Source organism: Castor canadensis, chromosome 3 (genome assembly GCF_047511655.1).
Source record: "Castor canadensis chromosome 3, mCasCan1.hap1v2, whole genome shotgun sequence".
NCBI classification, from domain to species: Eukaryota; Metazoa; Chordata; class Mammalia; order Rodentia; family Castoridae; genus Castor; species Castor canadensis.
Window position 1 is genome coordinate 73,599,333 of NC_133388.1, and position 12,804 is coordinate 73,612,136.

At 38.2% G+C, this 12,804-nt stretch overlaps 1 protein-coding gene and 1 pseudogene across 7 annotated transcripts in view; both read left to right on the forward strand.

Moving 5' to 3' along the window:
• The window catches only part of Heatr5a (HEAT repeat containing 5A), a 111,147-nt gene that overhangs the window by 95,701 nt on the left and 2,642 nt on the right, over positions 1–12,804 (forward strand). For 6 of the 7 annotated variants that reach the window (XM_074068204.1, XM_074068207.1, XM_074068206.1 and 3 more), the window contains 5 exons: positions 1,240–1,367; positions 2,690–2,837; positions 3,787–4,059; positions 6,032–6,256; positions 10,455–10,609. In XM_074068204.1, coding sequence (XP_073924305.1) covers positions 1,240–1,367; positions 2,690–2,837; positions 3,787–4,059; positions 6,032–6,256; positions 10,455–10,609 — 929 coding nt within the window. The remainder of the gene's footprint in view (positions 1–1,239; positions 1,368–2,689; positions 2,838–3,786; positions 4,060–6,031; positions 6,257–10,454; positions 10,610–12,804) is intronic. The other variant, XM_074068209.1, reaches the window with a different exon arrangement.
• On the forward strand, positions 6,562–10,443 carry LOC109690411 (small ribosomal subunit protein eS26 pseudogene; annotated as a pseudogene).

Here is a 12,804-nt window from a genome sequence, read left to right on the forward strand (position 1 = left end):
CTCGCAAATATTAGGTCCTGAGTTCACACCCCCATTACCCCCAAAAAATTAAAATAAAATGAAAACTTTTTTATTATAAATTTATTAGGATATATTTGTTATATGAGGAGGGGATTCATATAAGTATATGAAGTCCATCAACCATATACCCTCACCTTAATCTCCTTCATTCACTCTCCTTCTCCCACTAGAATCCCCAGAAATACACCGTACCTATTTTATAGTCCTGTCTTTTATTAATATTTAAGTTGATGTTCAAGGGCTTTCTCAGTGTATCCCCACTGTGAGTATACTTTACTTTGGTCCCTTCAACACTGTCCTAATATAAAAGCTTAAATAAATTGAGCTGGCAGAGTGACTCAGGCAGTAAGAGTGCCTGCATAGCAAGCATGAGACCCTGAGATCAAACCCTATTGCCACTAAAAATAATAATAATAAAGAAAAAAACTTAAATAAATTAATTCAGCTCTCTCTGCTCATTTCACTGTCTCAGATGTAATATGGTAAATCAAATGCCTAGGTTATACAAGGCCCTAGGCTCAGTCCTCAGCACCAAAAAAAGCCATGCACTGGTGGCTCACACCTGTAATCCTAGCTACCTGGGAGGCTGAGATTAGAAGGATTAAGGTTCGAGGCCAGACCAGGCAAATAGTTCAGGAGACCCCATCACCAGGTGGACTGGAGTTGTGACTCAGGTGACAAGAGTACCAGCTTTGCAAAGCCCTCAGTTCAAACCCCAGTCCTGCTAAAGAAAATAGTGGTAATAGTGCCAACCTCATCAAGGTATTGTGAGAATTTAGAAAAATGATGTATGTACAGCATAGTGCCTGACACACAGTAACCACTCAGAAATTCTAAATGTTAAGTTCTCTGGTACAGTTTTAGTGTAATTTTTGCATCTTTGAACTATTTCATAACAGTGAAGCAAATTGTGCACAAATCCCACTTTAGATTACATTTTTGTGTAATTTTTGCATCTTTGAGCTATTTTATAGCAACTAAGCAAATTGTGCACATGCCTGCTTGAGATTATTCTTAGTGTATGTGTAGATAAAAACAAACTTATTGGAATTTCCTTATCACTTTATTCTTTGTAGTCTGAAATTCACTGTGGTTTACTTACACTACCTTTTTGCTAAGCTTATTTGTATATCTTATCAACATAAAGACTTATTATTTAACTAAATGAAGATTAAATAAAATCTTTAAACAGCCTCCTTCTCTCTTTACTTTCCATAGGAATCGGTGTGGAATTTCTGTGTTCGTTGCGTTCAGATGCAACCATGGAAAGCATCACTGCTTGTTTACATGCATTACAGGTCCTGCTGGATGTTCCCTGGCCCAGATCTAAAATTGGCAGTGATCAGGTGATTTCTTGTTTTTGTTAGGCTTCTGTAGATTTCAAGGAACAGAAACATGTTCAGGTTACTATAGCAAATGGAAAGTGAAAAAACAGTAAAAAGAAGTCAAGAGCTGCACAGCCAGGCCTTGGAATCCGAAGTGCATCAGCATCTGTGGTATCCGGGGTGTGGGAGAGTAGTGTTGAGCCTCTTACTCTTCCATTTTCTGTCTCTGGACTTTCTATAGACAGGAAAGTTCCTTACTGCATTGTCTAGCGCAGAAGCCGTTAGGTACCTGTGGCATTCATTCTTTATCTGTGTTCCTGCAAACTGATCTTCACATTCATCTGTTATATTCCAGTTTCCCAAGAGAGAATCTAATTGGTACTGTAGTTACTGTACATTTTAAAGCATTGCTATTAGTTGGGCTCTCCCTCCAGGTCTTCTCAAGAGCCTAACCTGCAGGTAGAGTCAGGTACTAATGTCTGACCCAGATACTAGTGGCCATAGTGCTTCCTTTTCCTTCTTCAGATTGAATATGCATTAGGCAGGCAATCTTAGCAGTGTATTAATTTTGTTATCGTTGGCTCAGGTGTTATGGAAATGGACAGTGTGATTTCCTCTCTACATAGACTGTTACTTAATTAGCACTGTCATTTGTTAAGTTTAAAGCAGTAGTCACATTCTTACCTCACTTAAATTGGACTAGAGTAAATTGTAAATGCTTTTATGCCCTTTTTCTCTGTGTGTTAGAACAAATACCATGACAGATTTACTCTGTTTCTTTCAAAAATGAAAGCAACCAGAGTAATCAAAAAGAAGGGAAAATGCAATAGTGATTTGTCAGTGTATTTTATCCTTTAAAGAGAGATCCATTTTAATGTCATGCTTCTCCCTCATTCTTTATTATTACTAGAAAGCCTGAATGTAAATCTGACAATCTACATGTCAGCCCTTGTGTTCTTTCAGCTGTGTTTCCTACCCTGTTTTGGAAATTTCCATTTTTTATTTTCTCAGTTTAAGACCTGTGTAAAATTGATCTTTTGTTATAGTGCCGGCTCTCACCAGATTAGATAAACAACATTCTGGAGTTGCTTTAAAGTGTTATTACATAACTCTGTTGAACTAACACCATATTTATTTTTATTTTTTTTGGAATGCTTGCTAGGTAGGTGCTCTACTGCTTGAGCCACTCTGCCAGCCCATAGTACCATTATTTTTTATGAGCAATTTGTTTTATTCTCTTTTTCTGAATTTTGTCATGGCATTTGACATTGAATTTTTTTTACCAGGAAAGAAAATTGTGTATAACTTCCAATATAGTGTCCATTACATATTTTCTACACTAGGACTTGGGTATTGAATTGCTGAATGTGCTACACCGAGTAATTTTGACCAGAGAATCGCCTTCCATTCAATTGGCTTCACTTGAAGTGGTAAGGCAGATTATCTGTGCAGCTCAAGAACATGTGAAGGAGAAAAGACGAAGTGCAGAAGGTAAATGTTAATCATCCCCCCCATACACATCCTTTTTTTGTTCTGTGGCTCAAATCTAGGGCCTTGCACATGCTAGGCAAAAACTAGCATCCCCAGCCCACCATCAGTGTTTTTAAAAGTATTACTAAATGTAGCTATGGTGATGTCTATTGTGTTTAAGACAAATGCAACATCTCTAGCATGGCTTTAAATCCTCTCCTCCTGTTTAGTATGTTAGCTTAGATATTGTCAGTAGCTTTGCTGCCATTCTTTGGGAAAATGAATTTGTTTTTTGTGGTACTGGGGTTTGAAACCAAAATGAGAAATTTTTAAAACCTGGGAGAGCACTGGAGGTGTGCCTCTCAAGCACAAGGCCCTGAGTTCAAACCTCAGTACCATCAGGCAAAAAAACTGAGAGAAAAGAATTTCTTATGCTGCTAGAGTGTTTGCTTTTGCTGTGTTTACTAGGTACATGAAAAGAACTACTGGCACTTATTTAATACCTTATGTTTGCAAATTGCTTGTTTATAATTCTAATACAGTGTTGATAAGTTTATCACTTTAAGATTGCATTTATCTACATATAGTAGAAAACTCAATATAAAAGTAGATTTAAAATACAAAGATTTATTCTCTTAAAGACATCAGGGACCTATGTTCCTATCTTTGCCCTACCAATACCTAAGGTGACACAATCACTATTGAAGTTCCAGCCATCAGCAAGAAAGGGTTAAAGGCAATATTATAAGGCTGATAGAATTACACAGAATTTTTTTTAATCCATTGCAGTAATAACTCATAATAAAAACAGCCGCTTTCATCTCCATAACTACTTTCTCCTTTAGCCTTTTACACCCAAGACTTTAGCCATTAAATGTATTACTTGTAATGAAAATGAATTAAATTGCCATCTACTAGAAGCAAAGCATGCATAATGTATTTGTTAAATACTTTTCTTTCTGTCTTGTAGTTGATGATGGAGCTGCTGAAAAGGAAACCCTGCCAGAATTTGGAGAAGGAAAGGACACAGGAGGACTAGTGCCTGGGAAGTCTTTGGTCTTTGCGGCACTAGAACTATGTGTATGCATTCTGGTTAGACAGCTCCCAGAGCTAAATCCTGAATTGACAGGTAGCCCCAGAATAAAAGCTACAATGCCACAGATGCTGTCAGAAGATGGAAGTAGATTGGTTTCAGCTGCACTGGTTATCCTCTCTGAACTTCCAGCAGTATGCTCTCCTGAAGGTATGCTATGATGTACAGTTATTTGCTTGACCTGAAAGGAAGAGAAATAGCTTTAGTAGATAATTTAGCCTAGTTGCTAATCTTTTTCTCATTAAGACAGTGCTAACCCAAACATTTGAATGTTGTTTCTAACCCTGTAAGGTTATCAATGCATTTTAGTAATTTGCTTTATTAAAAGAGTGAAAGTAAATTAGAAACAGTAAGTATTACAGTAAGTATTATAAATGGACATGCTCTTCTATGATTGGCAATTTTTTCCAATGCTGGTAATGGAATCCAGGGCCTCAAGCATGCTAGGCATATGCTCTACCACTGAGCTACATCTTTAGCTGACAATATTTTAAATCAGTCAATGGCATTTTTTTCAGTATACAATGTGTAATGGACTTTTCCTGCCTCAGTCATAAGAGAAATTTGTCATTATATCCAGTTCTATTTGAAATTGAGTCTACTGGATTCTTTCATATAGCTTTCAAGACTATATGCTCTGCTGAGCCCAGCAACTTTTCCTGATTCCTTCTTTGCAAATCCTAAACCCAGAAGGTTTCATGTTCATCCTTCTTCTGGGCTATTACTTGATCTAAAATAACGCCATTCCTTCCCTGCTTTTCAAATTTTTTCTTCCTTCAAAGTTTAATTCCAGTTCTAGCTCATCTGTAAAGACCTCCCAAAAACTGTACCTCATACTGAGTTTTGTTTCATGAATATATGTATATTTCTATATATAAATCTTATGACCTTTTTGGTTTGTTTGTTCTGTGCTTTGGACTCAGGGCCTTGCTCTTGCTAGGCAGGCACTCTACCACTTGAGCCACACCCCCAGCCTTTTTTGGTTTGGTTATTTTTCTAATAGGGTCTTGGATTTATGCCCATGATGTCCTCAAAGCATGATCCTACCGATAACTGCCTCACAAGTAGGTAGGATTACAGGCATGAACCACTGTTCCCGGCTGGCTTTTATCTGTTATGAAAGATAAAATAAATGCATTACTTGCAATTTATTATTATATGTATTATATTATATATCCAACTAAACTTTGTAAACTACAAAATGTAGTACATACCAAGTTATTCGTTACTTAATAGATTTTTCTAATTAGCAAGCATATCTCTGCTTAAATATGTCATGATCAGTCAGTAAGCTATCTTATTTTTAGGCTCATGACTTTAAGCCTCAGTTTGAATTCAAACATGGACTTCTTGTTCTCACACCATCTTATACCAAGAGTGGCAGAAAAGACTATCAGAGAATTAGGGATAAAAATACACTATGTAAGTTGTTGAGTAGTATCCAAGAAAATTAAATTGATCATTTTAGCTTTCGTTTTTTTCACATACACTTTAACCTTATAACTGGCTTCAACTCCTTAGTGGCCATGACAACTTTTTTTCCTTTTTTGAGGCAGTGTCTTACTACATAGCTGAGGCTAGCCTCAAACTCATAATCCTCCCTTCTCAGCCTCCAGAATGTTAGGATTACATGCATGTGCCACCATCCCTTGCTTCATGAAAACTTTTAATAGTTGTTCTGAGAATCTTCACAAATTCTTTAAAAAAAAAAAAAACTGTAATATAAATTCAGGGGATAGTAGTGATAGTTACACAACATTGTTAATATGCTTTAATTCTCTGGACTGTATGCTTCAATATAGTAAAAACAGGCAGGTATGATGGTACACACCTGTAATTCTAGCGCTTCATAGCCTGAGGCAGGTGCATGAAGTTCAAGACCAGTCTGGGCTGCATAGCAAGTTCAAAGTGAATTTGTCAATCACCAAGTAAAATACCGCAGCAAAGGGACAATGATGCTAAGTGAATTAAATGACATTGCTAATATAGCCATCAAAAATCTTTATCTCTGAGCTATACTTTGAGCCCCAGGAGATAGTCTTAAACACTAGAACTCTCTTGACATGATATTACTCACTGAGGAAAAAAGTGGGTGCATGTGTTAAAATTTTTTATCTTACAGGAAGCATCTCAGTTCTTCCTACTATATTGTACCTCACAATTGGGGTCCTCCGAGAAACTGCTGTGAAGTTACCTGGGGGCCAGTTATCTTCAACGGTTGCAGCTTCCCTGCAGGCTCTAAAAGAAATATTATCTTCCCCCATGGCCCGAGCAGAAAAGAGCCACACTGCTTGGACTGACCTCCTCCGTAGTGCTTTGACAACAATTCTTGACTGTTGGGATCCAGGTAATTAAGGCTACTGTGAAGAACTTGCTTGGTTTTAAAAATGAGAGGAATGGTGTTTGGAGGAAGCTATTTACTTGATCATATTTGGCAGCCTCACCTGAAGAAGACCACACTAGGTATTTAGAGGGTACTTACAGGGGTGGAGTGTGGCTCAAAACACACATAGAAGATGTATATACATTTTTGCATCTTTAGTTTTTTTTCTTTTCTTTTTTGGTGGTACTGGAGTTTGAACTCAGGGCTTCTCACTTGCTAAGCAGGAGCTCTACTGCTTGAGTCAAGCAGTCCTGGATCTTTAACCTATAATGCAATTAAATGCCAGCAGCCTCTATGTTGATAGTGAGAGACCTCCAGGTATAATAATATGTTTATTTTAAAATGTAGTATGATCTGTCTCTGGCTGACCAAACTTTTTACTACACATAGTATCCTGAAATGTGCTTAAGCCATACATTATAAATGTAAAATAAGATCAGTTTCATTCATGATGCCAGTATTAGCTAAGTGGCTAGCCAAGCTACTCAATCTCCCTGAGTTTCCTCATAAATGAATAAGGATATTATGTTGAGGAAATTGTTGGAGAATAAACATGTACATGAGAAGCATCTCACTCAAGGTGCAGTGGCCCAGGCCTGCTCTGGGGAGACTGAGGCAGGAGGATCAAGAGTTCAAGGCCAGCCTGAGCTCCATAGTGAGACCCTGTCTGAAAAAAAAAAAAAAAAAGGAACTTGTTTAGTACCTGGCATATATCAATAAATGACAGCCAGTATTGTTCATCATTGAAATTTTTTGTCTTTTAAAGTCTTTGAATATATTATATAATATCCCTGCTTTCCCTGTCATGTTTATAAACATCACAGTTTACCCAGTTTGAGTTTATGGAACCAAAAAAAAAGAGAGAGAATAGTCAGCAGTCTAAAACGCTGTGGAGAAGTCAAACAATATGGGAGTTAGGGCTTACAGTGTGGAAGTATAAATGAGTAATAAGCAAGGATTCCTCTTGATGGAAGAAAAGAATCATGAGAAGGATGGAAGGTCAAGGATTTTTTTTTTTTTTCTTCTGTTGAAGAATCTCACTGTGTAGGCCAGGCTTGGCCTTGAATTCACAATCCTCCTGCCTCAGTTTTCTGACTGCTAGGATTACAGGTGTGCACCACCACACTCAGCCAGGAATATTTTATTTTTAAAGATGAGTCTTTAGCATTAGGTTCATATTAGTGGGGGGAAAAGTAGGTAAAGGGACTGGGGTTGGAAGTACTACTGAGTCAAGCAGCATTCCTATTAGACCAAAAGGAAAAAAATTCACAGCACATTTAAAGCGATTAACCCCTACCAATAAAAGTAGAGGAACAGGATGGAAAAGTAATAGTTTTTATATTGGAGGTTATAACAAGCTTACTTCTTTCATCACACACACACACAAATAGGCCAGGACTTAGAATTTTGATGAGCTATTGAGAGAAATTTAAGCTGATCATGATGAGTGAAGTATTTGCAGTGTAACATGAAACAAAACCAAGCGGCATGCCAGCACTGGTTTCTGACAGCTGTAATCCTAGCTACTCGGGAGGCAGAGCTCAGGAGGATCAAGGTTCACAGCCATCTGGGCAAATAGTTTGCAAGACCCTTTTTCAAAAATACCCAACACAAAAAGGTGGTGGAGTGGCTCAAGTGGTAGAGTGCCTGCCTAGCAACTGTGAGGCCCTGAGTTCAAACCCCAGTTCCACCAAAAAAAAAAAAAGTGGCATAAAACAGTGAACATGCTCTCTATGGTCCATGCTTCCAAGATGACCAAAAAAGGAGGAATAATGGTTGTGCATAAAAGGGCTGCAGCCACGTGTAACTTATTCGCTGTACAAACTGCAAACCCGATGCGTGCCCAAGGACAAGGCCATTAAGAAGTTCGTTATTTGGAACATAGTAGAGGCCGCAACTGTCAGGGACATTTCTGAGACGAGTGTCTCCGACGCTTATGTGCTTCCCAAGCTCTATGTGAAACTGCATTACTGCATAAGTTGTGCCATTCACAGCAAGGTGGTCAGGAATCAATCTTGTGAAGCCCAAAAGGACTGAACACCACCACCCCAATTTAGACCTGCTGGTGCTACTCCACAACCTCCACCAAAGCCCATGTAAGGAGCTGGATCCTTAAGGACTGAAGAAAAACTGTCCTCTGGAATAAAATTTAAAAAGTAAACATTTATTATCTGACAGTTTCTGTGGATCAGGGATAGCCTGGTAGTTCTAGCTCAGGGTCTCTGCTGAGGTTACTGTTAAGACAATGGCCAGGGCTACAGCTAGAGGATCCAACTCCAAGATGCCTCCTTCACACAGCATTGAGTGAGAGGCCTTACTTCCTTACCACACAGGCCTCACTGTAGGACTACCACCAAGGGAACTTTGCATCTGTTCTCAGAAAAACAAAAGCGGTGTAAAGGAGTTTTAGAAGAAACGGAAAGAACAAGCCAGGAGAATTTTATCTTACTGAGAATAAAATGACATTTTACTAAACTGACTGGCTGAGAATGTTGCAGTTTGAAGTTGCCATAGATGTCTAAAAATAACTTTGCTGTACGGGAAGCAATATATCATTCTGGTTAAGAGTATACTCTCTGGAATCAGATTGTCCGCCTTACTAATTTTGTATGGCTTGGGCAAATGATCAGATTCCTCTTTGTCATGCATAAACTGGAAGAAATAAGAGGAGTATTTCTGCCTGTAATCCTAGCTACTTGAGAGCCTGAGATAGAGAGGATCAGGGTTCAAAGCCAGCCTGGACAAATAGTTGGCAGGACCCTGTTCCCAAAATAACTAGAGCAAAATGGACTAGCTCCAGTGGTAGAGAAAATGTGAAGCCCTGAGTTCAAACTCCAGACCCACCCAAAAAAAAAAAAAAAAAAAGTACCTTCCTCATGGTGCTGTTAAAAGGATTTGATGTTTAATGTATGAAGCACTTATACACAGTGCTGTCATGTTAACTTTAAGTGTATTTATATAACCACTTTACCTTAAATAACTCAGATGTCTTTTATAAGTGGATCCTACTCATCCATAAAATTTTGCCTTTCTTGAAATGTGTCTCTCAGGTATCAGCTCAGATGATCAGCTCAGTCTCAAGTGGGTGGCTTTCTCTGACCATCCATTGTTAATTACTCTAGGTTACTTCCTGTGGTTTTATTTGCTTCCCAATGTATAGCATATCTTTTCTGTAAATTGGATTCTCAGTGCCTAAAAGCAGGCTGGCACATAGTGTTTCTTAATTACTTAATGAATGAATATGATCAAAGCTACTATATATGTATGTCATTTCTTCATAAATAATAACCTGTTCTTAAATAATGTAATAGGTTAAATTCACCACACCTTTCTTTTTTAAATCACATTGATTTAGCATAATAGGTTCATTAAAATTTAAGGAAAGTATCACTTTGGACAATGAAGGTAAGGTATTTCTAATAGAAAATTCCTTCAAACAACTGTGGCTTCCACAGCTATTTTCAGATTTTTCTCTATTGTTAAGAAATAGTATGTATAGACAAAGTGCTAAGGTATTTTCACTTGGTACATGTATTAGCCTTTAACCTTAAAGAAAAACCAATTGCCCAAGCACTTCATTTGTATAGTAAAAATAATTCATAGGCTACTCATTGTACTGTGCACCTGAGTCCCACTACTTAGAGTTCTATTGTTACTCCCATTTTATAAATGAGAAACTAAACATAAACTTACTTGTCCAATGTCATGCAACTAATAAATGCATATATGTACTGCCTGATATCTTTACTTTTGAAGATTAAAATTGCTTTGGTAGTTCTTGGCTCTAGAATAAGTTAAAACCCACATCTTAAATATTTGCCAAGCTTTTTTTTGAGGTGTGGGTAATGAATTGCAGGGCTTCACATATGCTAAAATTGCACTCTACCTCTTAGCTACATATCCACCCCACCAACATTCTTAAAGTCTGTCAGTCAGCAAGCACAAGGTCCTGAGTTCAAGCCCTAGTACTGACAAGAAAAAAGAAAGTAGATTTGGATGGAAATTCAAATCTTCTGACTTCAAATTAAAGTCCAGCATCATTGTTTATGGTTTGCATCTATTGTATATATTGAAAATATTATTGCTAACCAAGTTAAAGATAGCTTCATACAGATACTACAGGAGTAAATATGATCCATTCTAATTGATGATTTCTCTTTAGTTGATGGAACACATCAAGAACTTGATGAAGTCAGTCTGCTTACTGCTATCACAGTATTTATTTTGTCTACCAGTCCAGAAGTGACTACCATCCCATGCCTTCAGAAACGCTGCATTGAAAAATTTAAGACTACCCTTGAGATAAAAGATCCTCTGGTAAGTGCCTTTTAGCAGAGAGATGTTTGTAGTGGGAATAGAATTAAATTTTTGCAAAACTTTTCTTTGTGATTTCATTGGCTCCAACAAGAAGTATTAGACTACAATTTTTCCTTTTTGGATCTGGGAGTGATGCCTGTTCTTGGGGTAACAAAGCCAAATAATGGTCTTACTCTTCTGCCCTAAGGATGAAGGGTAGTGAGGAAAAGAGAAAATGTTTAAAAACTAAGCTTGAAATGAGGGTATCTTAAAATTAATGTACCTCTAAAATTTCTATTGATATATAAAAGCTTCACTGGGGCCGAGATCGGGAGGATAGTGCTTCAAGGCCAGCCAGGGCAAAAAGTTCATGAGAGCCCCCCGCCCCCCAACCAGTGGCTGGGCCCAGTGATGTTTGCCTGTCAGCTTTGTGGGAAGCACAAACAGGAGGATCATGGTCCAGGCCGACCCAGGCACAAAGCAACACCTTAACTCAAAAATAACCAACAAAAAGTCAAGATAGTTTATAGATTATAGAGGATCTCCTTTTATGAAAGGAAGGAACAAAGAGTAGCACATGCCCTCGGTAATATGATTGTGAAATAATGGGCCCATTCCAAAAACAGTATACACAAGTTGATCCTATTCTCTATAGTTATTCCACTTGCAAGATTAATTTCCTATTCTTTTGTGTGTTACAAAATGAGTGTGCAGCCCATGCTCGCAAATATCTGGCACCAAAGATATAGGAGCCAAATTTTCTCTCAAGGGCTGGCAGATTGACAGTTGGTAAAGCAGCAGCCTAGCAACCATGAGGCTGAGTTCAAACCCCAGTCCCACCCAAAAAAAAAGATGGTATATAGTCTTTCCTTTTATCCTGTCCCATTTGCTTGCTGCCTGCAGGAATTTTATGGCAGTCTGTCAGTGGTGGCTCTGATACATGGTGGTTGTTTCTTTTTTTTTTTTTTTTTTTTTTTAATTGTTGTGCTGGGTGGGGGTACATTGTGGCATTTAAAAAGTTCTTAATATATCGAATATATCATACTTGAATTCACTTCTCCACCGTTCTCCTTCATTCCCTTCTCCCTCCATTCCTGGAATAGTTTCAACAAGTCTCATTTGTCTATTTACATTCATGTATATACAGTATTTGTACCACATTCACCCTCCTTCACCATTTCCCCCCTCCTCCCCCATCCCACTGGTACCAATCCCCCTTGGGCATAGTTCTTTAAAAACCTTCAGCTCATGACATTTGAACATCAAATACGTGAGATTAAGATCTAAAACATTTTCTGAAATTGTCAAAATATTTTTCCGGGTTTGTCTGTGTTTTGTTGTTTTTGGTTTTTGTTGTTGTTATGCATTATAAAGAGAGACATGAGGGAGAAAGTGGAAACTAGAAAAAAGAAGAGGGGTCACTCAGTTATTATCCTTTACTATTACACACATATGCTTCTATACCACTCTGAACTGTCACAACTGAAATCAGAGTTTTTGTCCACAAGCCCAACTCCAGAGGCTGGGTCTGGCCACCTGTCCCAGCACACCAAACAAAGAGATGAATATGGTGAAAGGAAGTTGTTTATTATGCAGCCCAGGCATGCAGCAGAAAGTGGTGAAGTATGTACTCCAGCTCATCCTCAGTATAGGCATGAGCTTTAGGTTTCAACAGAGAAAGAATTAGGGTGCTGGCTAAGAGGTTAAACAGTCCCAGTCACAGTATGCCTAATTGCTCATTATCTCAGTTCTGGTTCTCCCAGGGGTTCCAGAGAAGTTTTCACTGTCATCACTTGAGGGGAGCAATCTGGTTCCCATGAGACGATTGATTACTTTTGCTCCAGGGTGCAGCTTCAGCATTATAGGTTAGATCATTGTCCTCATGTGAGAGATGGTCTGTCCTGTAAGACTCTGCTGATCCTTTCTCCAGGGTTAGTTTTAGCTCCTTGTAAAGATGTTATCAATAAGTCCTGTCCTTCTTGTATTCCAAGATGACTGCAAGGTGAATGGCTCAGAGCAAAGACAGACAAAAAAATGGAGACAGAAGAGCCAGGCTCTTCTCCTGCTTTTAATTTCTATGTCCAAGTAAGGGGTCAGTACTTTTTAGCAAAGGCAGTTTCTAGTACACACCTACCATTAGCATTTAAGTTTGAATACCTGTTGGTACTTAGACTTCCATAATTAAAAATAAGCTAGAAATAAATTTAAATACATTT